The following is a 17,590-nucleotide window of genomic DNA, read 5'->3' on the forward strand; positions in this document are numbered from 1 at the left end:
GCACTGCTTTCTTGGGATCTGTCCCACACAGTTTCCTGAGGACCCACTATGTGCAGGTCAGGGTGCGGGCAATGCAGCCCTGTTCTTGTGGATGGCAGGCAGCCCCTGCACCTGGAAGGCCTCCCACATTTGCCAGGTACCTACCGTCGAGGTCTAGGGCATCGAATCCACCGCTGTCATTGTCCTCTTCGATCGTGCTGCAAGACACAAGGGAGGGATGGGGGAGCTCCTGTGTGCATGCACGTGGTCAAGGGAGGGGGAAGATTCTGGAAGGTTCCGGCCTTCTGAGAGGCGTTGTTTCTCAGAGGGCAGGGTGGGTGGGAGAGGAAGGTCAGCGGGTGGGTGGAGGATCATGGACCAAGGCGGGGTTGGATGCTGTGCTAGGAGGGCAGGGCGGCCCCGGCAGCCTGCGGAGGCCACATCAGCCAGTGTGCGGAGCGGCAGGAAGAGCTGGGGAGTAGAGCGGCCGACAGCCCGCCTGCGACTTCCCACTCACTCTTCTTTGACACAGAGAAAGAACTGCATAGCCATCTGTGCTCGGATGGGCTGCACTGCGTGATGGGCGTAAAATCAAGGAGCCCCCTGAGATGGCACTGGATGGGAGCTGTGGGTCCAGCCCTGCCAGAAACCACCCAATGGTCTCTGACTTCGACTGTGATACGCCAACTATCTGGCCGATTGGAAACATCTCGATGCCCAGGTGTACCTCCACTGTCGTTGTACTAGTCGGGGGCTCTGATGGTTTACAAGAGGTGGGTTGGGGGGAGAGGGAGCAGGAAGGGAGAGGCCATTCATAGTGTCAATCAATCTTTGGGAGAAAAAGCCAAGCCCCAGGGTCATTGCAATGAGGAACTTGATTTCTGGGCAGCAGGGGGCAAAGTGACGTAGGTTTTGTCATTGGATAGCTAGCTGGGTGACTCTGGGAAAGCCACACGTCCTCTCTGAGCCTCAGTCTTCTCCTTATAAAACGGGCACCATCCTGCCTACCCTTCCAGGTTGCCTCATGGACAGCTGAGTTAGTGAGTGTAGAGTGGCCCCTGAGGGTTCCAGGAAAACATCCCGCCTCCTCCCTCCACCTGTCACCCACCTCCGAGGAGGCGCGTCTTCCTTATAGCGTCTGACGATGGAGTCATTTCCTGGGGGCTCGGCAGTGATCGACATGATGCTGGAGCGGCTCCGATGGGGCTGCTTCAGACACACACACAGACGTGTTACGCGCCTCCGCGGGCATAAATATTATATACACAGGGACTAAATTTAACTTAGATGCGTCCCCGCCTCCGAGGCAGGCAGTGTGGGCACAGCAAGCTGGTGTTCAGCGGCGACCTTGGCCGGAGAAGGCGCGTGCTCAGCCTGGGGAGGCTGCAGCCGCCGAGCTGGGTGCACATCTGCTTGCACATCTGCTTGCCTCGGGAGGGGGCAGGGAGGATGCGGGCGGGAATCGCCGGGGCTCAGGGGCCTCACGAGCTTTGGGAGCACAGGCTGAGCTCCATGTCCCCTGGGCTGCGCCTGCCTTGGGCACTTGCTCTGGATGAGAGGAAGACCTGCAGGCGTGGGGTGGTGGGGGCAATGGATGCCACCCCCCTGGACAGCATGGCTGCTGGAGGGTGACCCTCTGGAACAAGGCCCACTGGCTTCTGGCAAGGGCTGCCTTAAATAAAAGGCCTGGATTTCGCCCCCAGAGCTGCAATCAGACAGGAGTCACTCGTGATCAAATCTCGCCTCCCCAGGGCCTGATTTTGGCAGCTGAGCTGACAAGCTTCCCAGGGCTTCCCCTCGGGGTTAGAATTTCCAATCCCACACCTTCTGCTGCCTGGCTGCGGGGAGTGACACTGGATCAGTGGTTGGGACCCTGCCAGGCCCTGCCCAGGTGTGCTGGAGCCGAGGCTGGGGGGCGCTGGACCCGGGGGGAGGGGGCACTTTGCTCTGCACCGTTTGAGGCTCCAGCTGCTGACGCCCCCGCCCGCCGCCCGCCCGCCGCCCGCCCGCCGCCCGCCCACCCGCCTCCCCAGGCTGCTGGAGTTGCCAGGGGCTGAGAAGTTGCCGCAGAATTTTCATCCGCCTGTGCAATTCACTACAGCCCCTCGGAGGCCCATCTCTTCCTCCCACCAAGTGTTAAATTGGGAGAGGAGGCGGCAAGAAGGTGTAAATACATCGTGAGGCTGTGGAAACATCTTTAAATAAACATAAGGAGGGCCTGGGCTGCAGCCCCAGAAGGGGGGTGATGCTGTTCACAGGCTGGCTTGCAGAGGGAAGCTGGCGGGGTGAGGGGAGGCAGGGCTGGGGCCTGAGCCGGAAGGCGGATGGTGGGGGGACCACGGCTTACCATCTTGGAGAATGAGTTGGTGATGGGCAGGGATCTCGAGGAGCTGGGGCTGATGTCCACACCTTCTTCTTCATGTCCTCTCCCTGTCCTCGTCGAGTCGGGGCAGGATGCAGAGAGGGAAAGGGGATTTGAAGGGCACTGAGCACGTGGGAGCTGTCCTCTCTCCCATGGGGGCTTCCGTGCTCTCGTTTCCCCTTCCGACTGTAGGCTCCTGAAGGGGAGCCTGGTCTTGTTCGCCAGCATGTCCCTGCCCCCAGCCAGGGCCGGGCCCAGGGTGGCCTCAGTCAAGGCTGGAGGCTGTCATTTGTCTCTGAGGACCCAGGTGGCGTCCCCAGCTGGCACTCTGGGTGGAATAGCAGAAACTGGGAAGGCATGTCTCTCGCGGAGCAGGGACTGGCCCTGCCAATCACCCCATCCTCAAAACGGATCCCACTGTCCCTACTAAATGGGACTGGCCCATCACGGACTGAGGCCAATGAGGGCACTTTGTCGCCTCCTCAGGGAAGGCCCGGCACCCCTCCTGCTCCTTCAGGGCTGTCTGGGGCTTCCTGCACATATCTCTTGGCCCTCGTCTTGCTGCAGAGGAGGGGCTGGCTTTCCCACCCGTGTGCCACGCCTTGCTGAGCATGCATGTGTGCGTGTGGTGTGTGTGCACAGACACACACGCATGCACCTACATCTGTGGCCACCTCGAGGGACAAACTGCATGTTGCACATTCCTGACCCCGGTGCCTTGCACTAGGCACCCGGCAAAGGCTGGGTGAGGAGCGAAGCCCCATCATCCTGCTGCCCCTTGCCCTCTTCTTGGCACAAACGCCCTCTCTACTTCCCGCAGGCCTCAGGCCCTTCACGCCTCCCTTCTGATGAAGCAGCTCCCGGCGACCTCTGATCCAGCCGCAAGGGAAGGGGATGGCACCCAGCTCTGGGCTCCACCTTCCCCGGGTGCCCCACCTCTGCCCTCCACCAGGCCCAGGGAGGGCAGCCTACAGCCCAGATCCTACCCTTCACGCCCCTGCCTCCTCACCGCCCCTCGGGGGGATGAGGTCCATGAACCCGCCCTGTCCGTCTGCCCTATCAACCTCTGCAGTCTCACGCCCAGCTCTGTCCCGCTCTGAGCTTTTCACACTGCACTTGCCGGGCCCCACGTCCCTGTCTCTGCTCCCCGCTCTGTCCTGGGTGCCCTTCTGGAGACTGTGTCCATTGGCCAAGAGTCTCCCTTTTCCGGTCCTGGTCTAGATGTCCCCTACTTGACATCCCTTCTTTATTCTTCTTCATCCTTCCTCCAACCACTGTCTCGTGGGCATCCAAAGCCACTTTCTACTCCTCACTGATGGCCCTGCCTGAGTACTTGGACCTGCCGGCACCTGGCACACAGCAGGTGCCTGATTCACCTGGGCAAACCCCCGCTGGCCATTGTCACTCCCAGAGTCCCCGTGAGAGGACCCTGGAGACAGCGTGTCTTGGAGAGCCCGGGGCTCACAGGTGACCCGGCTGCCTCCCACGCCCGGAGTGCCCGGCCAAGAGCCTGGGAGGAGGGTCGAGCAGTCCTCTGGCTGACAAGCCAAGAGCAGAAATGCAAAGTTCAGCTGAAGCATCAGGGCCTCTGAACGGAGGCACGGGGAGGGGCAGGGTGGCCGGAACCACAGACGCGAGGTTTCCATGGTTGGGGCTCCTGCCCCCTCTGATGACAGTGAACATTAATTACTACCTGGATGCCCCGCCACTCAGGGGTCCCTGAGGCCCAGCCCAGGTTCACTTGGCAGGATTGACGGCCACGATGGGAGAAACAGATGGACCGAGAGAGTCAGAGTGACAGACAGGAGAGGGATCTGGGGGTCTCACTAACCTTGAAAATCTGCTGTGCGCTTCAGGCTGATGGGAGATTTGGCTCTCTGCAGCTGAACAAGTGGAGAGGGGAGGGGAGAAGACAGAGGACACACATCAAACACGGCCTGAGACACATGTCACCAGAGCGAAGGAAAAAATGAACGGAGGCGAGCGCGTGCTCCCTTGTCCCGTGGCCGCCGGATCACAGGAGGCCAGCAACGCCCGTCTCCGGGAGTGGCAGTGGCTGGCACAGACAAGCTCTCCCTGGGGGCTGTGGTGTGGCTTGGAGGGTACAAGGGCTGAGAGTGGCAGAGGGGGACAGAGCGAGCGGGAGTGGGAGGCTGAGCAGAATCAGGGACACGATGCAGGGGACTTTTCAGGAAAGGACAAGGTTTGCGGGTGGCTGCCCGGCCACCCTCAGCACGAGGCAACAGCAGTGCCCCAGCTGGCCTCCAACGTGCTGTCCTGGGGCTTCTGGCTCCACGTGCGCAAAGAGGGGGTGGGGTAGAGGCACTGTCAGGCCCTGTTGGTCACGGCCGCTCTCATGTGAGATGGTCTCACTCATTCACTCACTCAATGGTTCATTCCTCATCAGGGGTCAGCCATGTGCCATGGAAGGCACTAGAGACTGAGCAGGGCAGAGGGGGTTAGCGCTGGCTGCTCCCCAAATGGTGCCTGTCCCCAGCCATTAACATCAGTGAGCTCGTGACAGGCACTCGATACCTATTTGTTGAACAAACAAAATGAACTGGGAAATAATGCTGATTTCATCCTCTCTCTCTTTCTCCTTAACTTCCGTTACATTTACACGAGATGAGAGAATTGGTAAAGACGAGTCCAAAGCATGAGCTGGCAAGATTTCTGTCTCTAGGGCTGAAACGGGTCGAGTCGCGTGTGGGGTCTGAGACCCGCACCAGAACCACACGTGGCCGTGCTGGGTCCTTGCCGGTCCGCAGCGGGGCTCCCAGCTCCCCAGGACCCGATCTGGCAAGAGCCCGACGGTGGTGGCGGAGCCACGCCCCCTCCGCCACACGGTACCTGGATGCCTTTCAGATTCATCCTGCGCTTGGGCGGGTGGTAGGGCAGGAAGTATCTGCTGTCTTCCGGCGACTCCTCTGAGGTGGAGGAGTCGTCAGCTTCCTGGCCGTTGGTCCTGGGGCTGGCGTCCCCAAAGTTCTGAGAGATGATGGTCACTGGCAGGTTCCTGGGCAGGCTCTGAAGACAAAGACAAAGCCAGTGCTGGCGACTGGGCATGAGGAGCAGCCGCCAGGCAGAGGAACAGCTTTGCTAATGGTGCCATCATCCCCTCAGGCACCCAAGCTTGCAACCCAGGACGGCCTGCTCTTTGTTCCTGACCCCCAGCATCCACCTGGACGCCAAGGCTTCTCAGTCTGGTGCAACTCTCCTCCTCACGAGCCTCCTGTCCCTACTCACCTCCTGCCAGGGGCCTGGGGCCACCCTCGTCTTCATTTACAGCAGTAAAGGGATTGCCCCCTAGATCTGATATGTCACCATCATATTTCCAATTTTCAGCCCTGTGCCCAAGCTACAAATGTAAAAAATATTGCCCAACGACGGAATAATGATAAAAACAGTGCCTGGGGCTGTCCTGAGCGCTGTATGCTCACTGTTTGAAGCTGAGGTGCAGGAACACGAAGTAACTTCTGGGTGACCCCCCAGAGCCACACGACACCCTCATGCTACAGACCCAGAGCCGTTTGCCTCACCTCCCCACATGAGACCCTTCAAGGTCCCAGAATCACCAACAACAAAGGTCCTTAGCCCACAAGGCCGCTCTGCCACCTCCTGCTGCCCTCTCTGGCCGCATCTCCTGTCTGTCCCTGCCTCCCGCTCCACAGATGACAGAACTGTCCATCGTGGCCTGCCGACAGCATGCCACAGGCGTCATCTGCTCATGCTGTCCCCACGGCCTGGAATACGAGCCCCATCTCTCCTCTCCTAACCGGGTGCCATCACAGCTTTCATTCATTTATTCAGCAGGTGTCCCCAATGGTCTCCCCTGTGCCTGGCACCGTGCAAGGTCCTGGACAAACAGACGGGCCTTCACGGAGCTACTGCGTGATTACAAACTGTGGGAAATGCTCCAAAGGCTGAGAGCATAACACAGAAGCTCCTGGTTTTCATGACGGGGGCCAGCGAAAGCCTCGCTGAGGAAGTGACATTGCAGCCACGGCCAGATGGGGGGCAGAACTGGGCCAGGTGGAGTCAGGGGGACAGCATTCCCAGTGGAGGCCCTATCAAGGGCTTCTCCTGGAGGAGGTCTGTCCTGAAACCCCGAAGGAGCGGAGGCCTCCTCCCCTGGGCTCCCAAGCACCCTTTGACTTGTCGTTTATAATCTCGTGTTGAAATGTCATGTTCCTGGATTTGCCTCCAGGGCTGGATTTGCGTCCTGTGAGGAGAGGGGCTGCGTCTTATCCCGGCCTCCCCAGGCCACTGACTAGTGGTCGTGACCTCAGGCAAGTTGCTCAGCTGCTTGGGTCTGGGCTCCTTCCTTGGTAAATGAGGCCGGTGATCGTACCCTGGCAGCTGGGCAGTTGTAAGGGTGAGACGAGATCATGCACAGAAGGCCCAAGCATGGCACCTGCACAGGACAGCACTCACACCCCCAGTGACAGCAAGGACAGTACCGTCAGCTTTGACGGCAGCATTCGGTCATTGCTGAGCGCCCGGGGCCCTGCTGTGACATGCACTCTGAACTTCACACTGCCCATAAATGACAGTTTCCTCATAGGCACTAGTGACTTTAACGGGAACAGGGCATCTTAAACCCAGTGACAGCCCAGATGGTGGTGGGAATGCAATGGGAGGCTGATGGCCGGCGGTGGTCACTTGAGAGGGAGCTGAAGTCCTAAGGGGAAAGTGACTTGTCTGAGATCACCCAGCCTAGCAAGTGGCCAAGCCAGGGTCTTCTGCTGCATTTTCTAACTTCCAAACTAATAGTTTCTACTCATCATGACACAGACACACGGAACAGACGTGTCTATCAAATATGTCCCACTTGCAGAAGGGGTGTGGTAGGGAGGCCGTACTTCTGCACGGGAGGCCGTGACTCCGCTCAGCCACTGGCCGGGGGTGGGAGGCACCTGGCTGCAGGTGTGGGGGACACGCCCAGCCCAGCCCCACCTGGTCGAGGCTGCCGCTGTCCTTGGAGAGGCGCCGGAGCTTGCTCTCCAGGGTGACGATGCAGGCCTCCCGTCGGACCATCTCGATCCTCATTTCGTCATTCTTCTCCTCCAGCTCGCGGATCTGCTTCCTGTACTTGTCCTTCTCGATGAGGCACTGTGAGTACTGGGTCTGTGCCTCATCCCGGGAATGGAAGGCCTGCCGGAGAGAACGGGGACAGGACACTTGGAGTCTTCACCCTGACCGAACCACACTGGATCCAGGCACAGACAGGGTCTCTGGCTAGAAACCCTCTTCCCAGCCTAGGTGTCAGCCACGTCATCTCCTGCTCCTTTCTTGACCCCAATCACTACCTTCGTCAACACTACATAGCACATCTGCTGTCTGTCCAGCCCTCGCCAAGAGTCAGGCAGTATCGAGTCCACTGTCTGCCCCCAGGACGTAGTGCTGTGTTTATTATTCCCATTTCACAGATGAGGGCACTGAGGCTGCCCAGGGAGAAGCCTGCCCGCAGTCACACACCTGATGAGTGACAGGGCCTGAACCTGGCTGTCTTCCTCTAGAGACCAGGAATTTAAGGACCATGCTCTGCGGGATGAGCCCTTGGGAGTCCAGCTCAGGCCCCCGTGACATTCAAACGCTTTTTGGGATAGAATTCATTTTTCGGAAATAGGACAGATGCATTCACGAGGAATTCCTGCGTAGCTAACGACATCACACTGGGCGAGATATCCCGACGGGCCCCAGTGGCTTGAGGTGAGAGCCCTGCTCTGCAGCCCGCCGGGTGCACGGCCTCGGCAGCCCTCGGCAGGCCCGCACCTGGTCCCGCTCTCGCTCCACCTCCTCCAGTTGCAGCATGACGGTGTTCATGCGGTGCTTGTACATTTCGCAATCCTTCCCCAGGGTCGAGCACTTCAGCTCCAGGTCCTCCTTCTCCTCCAGGTACTGCAGGAGACGGGCAGAAATCAATGCGCGCGTCAAGCAACCAGCACGGGGGTGGGGGGTGGATAGCTGTTTCTAGTGGTGCCGTCCTCCTGGCTGGAGATGGGCAGTCCTCCCTGTGTCACCTGCTCCCTATGTTCTGGACTGAGAGTCCGCTATCTGACTAGCAGGGAGCACGGTGGTAGCCCAGTCCATCAACTGAGACTTGCTGTGGACCTACTATGTGCCAGGGAATGTAGTCCGGGACAGTGCAGACACCTTGCGCGCCCTACTGTGGGCTTCAGCCAGGAGGGGAAGACAGGAACTATGCTAAGACTGACAATAACTCATAAATAACCACAAGCATGCTGACACTGGCAGGCACAAGGAATTTATACCAGGGGTCAGACCTAGTCCCCAGAAGAGAGTGTGGGGCTGGAGGGGCCCTGTGCCTCCTACCAGGGAGGTCCCTGGTGAGAAAGAGGCCAGTCAGAGCACCAGCTGGCTGGAAGCTGTCCCCACCGCCTGTGGGGCTCCCACCTTGTCTCGCAGCTCCTCTGCCTGGCGGACCTCCTCTTGCAGGTTGTAGATCTTGTTGACAAGCTCCTGTCGGTCCTCCAAGGCCTCCTTGCGGTCGTGCTCCAGGATGTCCAGGATGGCCTTGTCTGAGTCTGGCAGGCTGCGCTTGCCGGCCTGGGTGGGCGGGTAGGAAGGCTTAAGGTTGCTGTGGGGTGTCGTGGGAGGGTGGGCAGGGAGCAAGGTGGACCCAGAAGGCGGGGGACAAAAGAGCCAGTGGCAGACACCAAGAGAGCAGGTGGTTTTGTGCTGGGGGAGCAGAGGCAACAGTCACTGTCTCTTGGGGTCCTTATGCAGCTTCGTATTTAAGAATTCTATCACCTGGAAAGCAGCATAAAACCCACTTCTGCTCAGGAATATCTGACGCCTATTGTTTGGCTCTGGCTCGTATCAGAGCCGAGAGAAGTGGCTGCTGCTCCTCCAAACCCTTCCTAGGTGACAAGAAAGAGAGGGCTGATCTGCCTTCCAGATGCTTCCCCTGAAACACCAATTAATCTGCCCTGATTAAACCAGGATTCATCCTCTGCTCCGAATCAGAGCCTTAAACTGCTGGGCAGCCCATCCCGGTGGGGGGGGGGGGGGGGCGGGGAGCCATTCTGGGAGAAGGGGAGTGATGCTTTTAAAATTTTCCCTGTAGCTGTGTTTTTGGGATGTTACGTCTCAGCACTTCCTCCTTCATCCCCACCAACGATTCCGTGATGACAAACGTGGGGAGGCATCTGAAGTTTTAACAAATCACACGGAGCTGAGAGTTGAGATTCCCCGGAATCTTTAAGGGCAAGTAGGTTTCCCGGATGTACTTTTCGCACAGTGCCCTGGGGCACTGATTTCCGTGTGAATGGCGATTTTCACTGAATGCTTCAATTAAGGAAACACTGTCACAAGTACTCTCTCACGTAATGTCATGTCTCCGAGAAGTGGGTGGTGTGGTCACCCCCACTTTACAAAGGAGGACACTAAGGTGCCCAGGGATGACCTGCATCGCTGGTGGTCCTGCAGTCAGTGAGTGACAGCTCTGGGTCTCACACCCAGGCAGGTGTGTCCGTCCCCCAGGCCGTCATCCTCCCTCTGCCCACGCTGCCCCCGCCCCCCGCGCTCACCTGTATGATGGATTGCAGCTCCTGGATTTTTGTCTTCAGCATCTCATTCTCCCGCTCCAGTTCCAGAACCTGCTCCTTCTTGGGCCGGTTCTCGATGTCGTTCTTCAGTTTCAGTGACTGATTCCGCTCCAGCTTGCATTCCTCTTCCATCTTATTTAACCGATGCTTGAGTTGGTCAATCTGAAACACGCCAAGGGTGCCGAGGGGAGAATGCAGTTGGCAGGAAACACTCGGGAAAGGCGATGCTTCCCCAGGTCCTACAGAACTTCCAGCACGACCTGTGTTACGGCCCCCCCCCCCGCCCCTTCTTTCGGCTGGCGACAGAGAAGGGCTCAAAGAAACGTTTTCCAGTAAAACAAACCACCAGCTCTTGGTTGATGCCGACTGCCTTGTCAATTTAGAATAGTTTTAAAGGCGCTATATGGCCCTGAGACAATTCCCCCCGGTAACTTCTGTGGGGTGGAACAGGCTACAGATTAGGATAAAAGATAGCAAAGCTGTTTTCCTTGAGGTATGTTATCCGTTACAATGCCCTTTTGTGGTGGGTTTCAAACTCTGATCCCCTGAACTCAAGGATTCCCCTGAAGAACCCTAGTGTGATCGAAGGGGGCCCAGAGACGGCCAAGAAGACAGGGTTCTGGGCCCCACGCTGCCTTCATCCTCCGGAGCAGCCCTCCCTGCCCAGGTTTTGTCCTCTTGGGTTTCACACAAGATTTTATTAGAACAAATGGCACAGCTTCCGAAAGAACAGCTTGAGATTTACTGGACTTAAGTTCAAGAGATCTCCAGCCTAAAGGACGTGCCCAGACTTAGTGCTCCAAAGACGGACTTCCTGGAGGAGGCAGGTACTACATCTGGAAATGGGACAACCGGAGACGCGCTGAGCATCACCTCCGAGAGGTGAGTGGCAGGAACTGGGGCCAGCAGAAGACGTCTTAAGAAGTCTTTGTGACTAAGCGTGTCTGCCTTGGTGAAACACGGTAAGACAAGAAGATCGTTCTCAAGGGCTGCAAGGAAGGGAGGCAGCAAAGGGGTGAGCATCTTTTTCAGTTCTAGGCTTATGGGGAGAATGGTCACAAGACACCCAGCGGGTAGCGGGTGGGGCTTTAGCTGGGAAAGGACTGTGGCTCTTCCCTGCGGCCAGAGGGAAGCAGCCTGGCGCTGCGAAATAACCTCGGGACCCAGCCGGCCAGACGTTCGTTGCAGTTCCAGACACGCTGTTTCCCTACTAATATATCTCCAGGGAAATATAACACAGGAGAAAGTTCTAGGAGAGAAACTTTTAAGTCCCTGCCACAGGTCAACTGCTCTTAAACCCTAGATAGAACAGCACAGAAACCTCTCCTCCTGGTCACGCATCCTCAGCATCTTGGAAGATCAGCCCCAGTGCCCAGTGCTGGGTCCAGACCTCGAGTCCCATCCAAGTGGGCACGAGGTGCTGGCGCCGTGGGACGCTTACTGGGTTAGCCGCTTTGCCAAAGGCTCAAGGTGCAGCATCTCAGCAATCCCAGGGCGTAGGTATTATTTTCATTATTGCTCTTTACAAACGAGGAAACTGAAGCCAAGAGGCAACTAAGCGGTAAAGCCAGAAGCCAGAAGCCAGATTTGGACCAAATGCGTAGGATTTCAAAGCTCATGCTCTTAACAGAAACACTCTACTGCCCGCTATGCTGCTGACTCAATTCCCTTGAATTCTAGAGGACTATTTACTGATCTGTCTGCTTCAACTAAATTGTAAGTGACCTGGGCAGAAATCACGTTATTTATCCTTGTGTCCCCCCAGTGCTTAGCACAGTGCCTTACACGTGGCAGGTGCTTAATAAATATTCTGAGAGTCTATTTTCCACCCAGCAGCCAGAGGGATCTTTCTAGATATAAATCAGTTGTCACTCCCCAGCTCTCAATCCTTCAGTGACTTCCCATCACAAGTGGAATAAATTCCCAAGTTCTTACCAGCCCCCCACGATCCGGCCCCTAGCCATCTCCCCCACCTCCCTTCCTGCCACTTGCTCACTTGGCTCCAGCCCCGCTGGCTCTCTTGCTGTTTCTTAAAAATACGCAGCGTGGCCCTACTCGGGGCCTTTTTGTTTCTCCTGAGACCAGCCCGGTTGGCTCCCTGCCTTTCTTTAGGTCTCTGCCCGTGTGTCTCCTTCTCAGGGACCTTTCCTGAGCGTCCTATTTAAAATCGCATCCCTCACTCACTATGCTAATGCTCTTTTTTTCCTCTTCTTATAGCACTTACCATTACCAGGCATTTATGCATTTGTTTTCTGATTAGAATGTGAGCCCCGTGACAGCAGGGCCTTGCTCTCCAGTTACGTATCCCTGGAAAAGAGCCCGGCGCATGGCGACGCTCCATAAATAAAAAGAACACACGAGTTAAGCAAACTCCCTTTCCTTTCTCCATTTTGGAGGTAAACTCATGTTTGACGCCAATCCTTTGGCTGGCGGACTGTTCACTGATAAGTGTATTGACTAGCCCACTGTGCCACGCTGAGCACTGTGGATACAGCTGTGATGGGCAGAGTCCTGGCCTCAAGGACCTCATGCACCGTGTCCATCTCCTCCCTGATCTTCCAGGGCCACAGCCCAAGCCCCCGGGCCCCCCCCCGCATCTTCCCTCTCATCCGCACGGTGCAGGGCCTGCGTGCTCACATCCACACATGCACACGGTGGATTCAAGCTCCCAATGAGCAGAGAAGCTCACTGGATCCATGCGCACATGGCACATGCGCATGGTGGATCTGGGTCCTGAGCCAGCGACAGGAAGCCCTACTGGTTCCGCGTGCGCATGTGCGTAGAGGATGTGGTTGGGGGCCGGGGGTGGGGGCGGCTCTCAAACCATCGCGCTAAGCCTCCCTGCGTTGGCGTGCATATGTTGCTGCACACCGTGTGTCTAGGTCCTCGGACCCCGTGTCCTTCATGCCCCCTAACCTAGCTGGGGGCGAAGCTGTGGCAGCCTGTGTGCACCTGTCTGCACTTGCCCACGTGGTGGTCTTGCACCCCAGCGGCCCCCCGCGTGCCCCTCACCTCGAGCTGGAGGTCCCGGCTCCTCATGACCGCCATGTTTTTCTCTTCGCTGAGCTGGGCGTAGCGCATGGCCAGGTTGTAGTTGTCGTCCTTGACCTTGACCAGCTCGTCGTTGTAGCTGTCCCGCTCCTCCTTCATCTTGTAGTAGCGCTCCTGGAAGGTCAGCAGCTCCACCCGCGTCAGCGTCAGCTGCTTCTTCTCGTCTTCCAGCTGTCGCGACTTGGCCAGCAGCTCGCACCGCTGCAGGTCCTTGGCCTTCATCTGCTGCTGCAGCTTGATGACCTCGTTCATCAGGAAGTGCGTGAGGCCCTCGTGGCCCTCCTCCACTGTGGAGAGGGGGCACCCAGTCAGGCCCGAGGACTGCCGAGGGGAAGAGGGCGTCCCAGACGCGGGCAGGGGTCATTCGTTCACTCATTCACTCACCAACATTTTACCGAGCTCTCACTACCCATTGGGCACTGGGGAGTCAGGGTGAGCAAAATAGCCTTGGTCTGGGCAGAGCTTACGGTCTGGTAAGGGAGACAGACATTAAAAAGCAAATGATCACACACACACACACAAAACTACAGAGGGAGAGGATTTCACAAAGTGAAGGTGTAGGGGGCTGTGAGAGTGTGTAACAGGGGGGCCACATCCAGCCTGGGGGGCAGAGGGCTCTTGGTGGTTGAGCTGAAATGTTGAGTTGAGGGGGAAACACATTCTAGGAGCCACATTGCCAGGGCCCTCTGGGGAGGAAGGAGGAACTGAAGGAAAACCCAGAGTGCCCCGCTGGGGCGGGGAGAGGGGGAGAAGCAGAAAGGTGAGGCTGGGAGTGTCAGCAGAGGCTGGACCACGTGGGGTCCTTGTGGGCTCCATTAAAGACCTGGGTCTTTAGATGGAACCAGTGGAAAACCAGTGAAAGGTTTTAAGCAGGGGAGGGGTACCTGGAGTAGGGAAAGTGTTGGATCAGAGCAGGAACGGATGTAGAGTTGATGGGGTTGAAGGGGTCTGGACTAGGGTAGTGATGGAGATGGAGAGAAGACTAACTTAGGAATATTTAGGAAAGAAAATCAAGGAGATGAGATGACCAAGGGCTCTGGCTCACGGGATACTGGCAAGAGAGTAAGCAAGGCAAGGACAAGACCCAGAGGGTGGTGCGAATGTCTGTTCCACCCCACCAACATTCATGGGAGATGTTCCATGAACACCCACTTCTCTTGGCCCCTATTTCCATTTGCTCCTCTGTCACCTGCCTTTCATCATCAGGCAGAAACAAGTGGTTGATGGCCCACAAGTGCCACAGGGGCACTGTCCTGATGTCACAGATTCATAGCTTTAGACCTGCTCCCCCACTGGACACACACACAGACACAGACACACCTCCTGCTAGAGTCCAGATACTCCTGATGGCAAAGCCACTTACCCACGATGGTGGAAAACCTCCGGGTGGGCTCCTTGCCAGTCACCAGTTTGTACAATTCCGGGTAGTAAAACTCCAGGCTCTCCAAGAAGACCACGTAGCCCCTTTGCCCCTTGGTATGTAGAATGTCCAACAACCGGCCTAGGGGACAGGCCACATCACTCAATGAGAAGAACACGTATCTGATTGGATTCAAGTCTCCTTGTCCAGTCTTATCTTGGACTCATATCCCTCAAGAAAACTCTAAGAAGACAGTCTCATCACATTGTCACTCCTGAACTGCGTCTTGGAGTCCAGACAATGTAAGTCAAAGGGCCAGGCCCTCAGCAAGGATTCAGTGGGTGTTAGTTTCCTTTCTCTAAGAAGTTGGTAGAGCCAGGATAAATGGAATTGCAGCCACAGGAAACCAACAGTTTCAGGGAGCTTCCGAATTGACCAAAAGGTTAAAATTACCCAGATAGACACCCGCTCTTCTGTGAGTGAAGGAGGTTAGAAATACAATAACGATTACAGAATAATATGTGGTTCTCTGAGACTCAGAGAAGGAAGACGGATAATTGGGTGGGGAGCTAGGAAAAGTCCCAGGAAGCAGGCATAGCTCCATGCTGTTCTTTGGGATTATCACGTAATCTGGAAACATCTTTATCCTAAAGGTAACCTGCCCAGCAGTTTTCACTGTCTCTCCTACCGGTTCCACTTATCGTTTACATTTCTTGGCCCTTCCTTACACACTTTATTTTCAGATATTTCTTCCCTTGAGGTCCTGAAACTCTACATTTTCCCTAGGATGGACATAATAAATAGGTTTCATCTTGTGTCAGCTGTGTTTGGCGAAGCTGCCTGGAGCACCGGGTTGGGAAGGAGTCTAAAGGCACATCCGAGCTCAGCAGGAAAGCAGGGTGTGATTAGTGATGTCTGTCACGTATGCAAAAGTCACAAAGGGTGAGCCACTCACCACCAGTCCTACTGGGGGACAGTGATCTTCGAACCTTTTAAACTGTGAGCCCCAGAAAGAAATATATTCTACATTGTGACCTCACGCCCACACACAAAGATACAACATATATATATGTGTGTACACACACATACATGTATAAAACCAAAACAAGTTTCACAAACCATAGTGATCACCTCTAATGAAAGTGAGCGAGTGTCATGGACCCCTAGGCAGCCTGGGAAAGCCTACGGACCCCCTCCTCAGAATAATATTTTTAAACAGATAAAATGCCTTGGATTACAAAGGAAATCAATTATAATAAGATACAGTTAGCAAATATGGCATCTCTGATTCAGTAATAAGTGTTCTTCTGTATCAATGCATTAAATAACAAGATCCCTTGGCAGGTCTGATAACTAGTGTGATTCTGAGGGAGAGAGGAGCGTGCATGATATTTGGCGACATCTGCAGCAGCTGTAATGGGATATGAAGATGTCTGTAATTTTTACGGTTGACAGAGTCGCAGGTACTGCCGATCACTCCCGTGATGTGTTGCCTGCCTACGTTCACAACCAAAAGGAATGCTCCATCTGGGTTGAGGTTAGTCCAATAAAGACGTAATTTGCTCCCACCCAAGTTCACGGACCCTCTCAATTCTATGCATAAACAGCCCGGTGGCGGACGCGATGGGCAGAGGTCTATGGACCCCAGCGAAAAAAATTCCTGAGCTAGAGACACTTCATTTTGGTCCAGCTAACCGAGGACTATTTCCTGCAGCTTCCACGAGAGGTAGCCCACCCTTTGCTCCAAAGCGGCTCGTCAGGTTACCTGCCCGGTTGATCTTGGACGGCAACATGGGAGCGTTAAGCACCTCATCTTCATCTTGCTCATCAATGACCTTGCACTGGCGCAGGTAGGGGGTGAGCTTGGCCGGGTTGATATAGCGGCTTAGCATGTGCCGGTTGCACTCCACGTTCTCCCACAAGGCGTCCTCCTCATCCTTCAGCGTCTCCATATAGTCATCCATGTCTGGCCCTCCTCCTTTTAGACAGAGACCCCAACAAGGTTAATAAAAGAACCCCACTGGAGCAGCTCTAGAAACACCTTCAGTGATCGCTAGACTACGTTGTGAAGTTAGAAAAAGTAGAGAAAAGTACATACCTTTTAGTTAAGGAAGGAAGGGATATGAATATAGATAGATACGTTTCTGTATATACTCAACATAAACAATGGATGGAGAAGCCACAAAATGTTTAAAACATTATTTATGGGCAGAGAAAGAAAATTTTGCAGTTGGAGTACATCCTTTCCGTCCAAGCTTTTATATTTTACTAAGAATTTATCTTTCCCCGAAAGACTATAGACCATGATTTTTGGTTTTAAAATTTCACACAAAAGGCTTCATACTGTACGCTTCCTTGTTTTCTTCTTCAACTTGCTTTTTTCTCTCTACACTTTTGAGATTTATCTAGGTTGGTACATATAGATCTAATTCACTCATTTTTTAAAAACTGCTTTAGTGAGATAGAATTCATGGACCATGCAATTCACCTTTAAAAAGTGAACAATTCAGTGATTTTTAGTATACTGATGGAGATGCCCACAATTAACTTTAGAACATTTTCATCTCCCCCCAAAGACACTCCATACCCTTTTGTAGTCATTCCGGTACCTGTCTCCCGAGCCAAAGGCAACTACTAATCTACTTTCTGTTTCTATAGATTTACCGATTCTGGACATTTCATATAAATGGAATTATTCAACACGTGGTCTTTTGTGACTATCTTCTTCCACTTAGGATAATGTTTTCAAGTTTCATCCATGTTGTAGCATGTTGAAGTACTTTATTTCTTTTTACTGATGAATAATTTTTCACTGTATGGACATACCACATCTCGTTTAGCCATCCGTTGATGGACAGTTGGGTTGTTTCTAGTTTTTGGCTACTATGAGTTATGCTGCTATGAAGAGTCATGCACAAGTTTTTGGGCAGACATATGTTTTTGTTTCCCTTGGGCAGATAGGGAGAAGTGGAAGGACTGAGCCATTTCTAAGTCTCTGTTTAACATTTTGAGGAGCTGCCAAACTGTTTTCCAAAATGGCGGCACCATTTTACATCCTTGCTAGCAATGTCTGCGGGTCCTAATTTATCTACCTCCTCGTCAACACTTGTGATTGTCCGTCTTTTTCTTTTGTAGCCCTCTGAGTGGGTGGGAAGTGGTATCTCACTGTGGTTTTGATTATTTATTTCTCCAATGATGAGCGATGCTGAGCGTCTTTTCATGTGCATATTGGCCACTCGTGTGTGGAGAAATGTCTAGTCAAATCCT

At 54.8% G+C, this 17,590-nt stretch overlaps 1 protein-coding gene across 3 annotated transcripts in view; it reads right to left on the minus strand.

Annotated features, from left to right (window-relative positions):
- The window catches only part of CARD11 (caspase recruitment domain family member 11), a 114,571-nt gene that overhangs the window by 18,695 nt on the left and 78,286 nt on the right, over positions 1-17,590 (minus strand). For 2 of the 3 annotated variants that reach the window (XM_070567260.1, XM_070567259.1), the window contains 12 exons: positions 16,089-16,301; positions 14,327-14,464; positions 12,925-13,250; positions 9,895-10,074; positions 8,759-8,911; positions 8,117-8,242; positions 7,298-7,495; positions 5,192-5,368; positions 4,173-4,224; positions 2,327-2,409; positions 1,088-1,188; positions 145-197 (listed from right to left, as the gene is read on the minus strand). In XM_070567260.1, the coding sequence (XP_070423361.1) occupies positions 145-197; positions 1,088-1,188; positions 2,327-2,409; positions 4,173-4,224; positions 5,192-5,368; positions 7,298-7,495; positions 8,117-8,242; positions 8,759-8,911; positions 9,895-10,074; positions 12,925-13,250; positions 14,327-14,464; positions 16,089-16,301 (1,800 nt within the window). The remainder of the gene's footprint in view (positions 1-144; positions 198-1,087; positions 1,189-2,326; positions 2,410-4,172; positions 4,225-5,191; positions 5,369-7,297; positions 7,496-8,116; positions 8,243-8,758; positions 8,912-9,894; positions 10,075-12,924; positions 13,251-14,326; positions 14,465-16,088; positions 16,302-17,590) is intronic. The other variant, XM_070567261.1, reaches the window with a different exon arrangement.

The sequence above is a fragment of the Equus przewalskii genome, chromosome 12, assembly GCF_037783145.1.
Source record: "Equus przewalskii isolate Varuska chromosome 12, EquPr2, whole genome shotgun sequence".
In the NCBI taxonomy this organism is placed as follows: domain Eukaryota; kingdom Metazoa; phylum Chordata; class Mammalia; order Perissodactyla; family Equidae; genus Equus; species Equus przewalskii.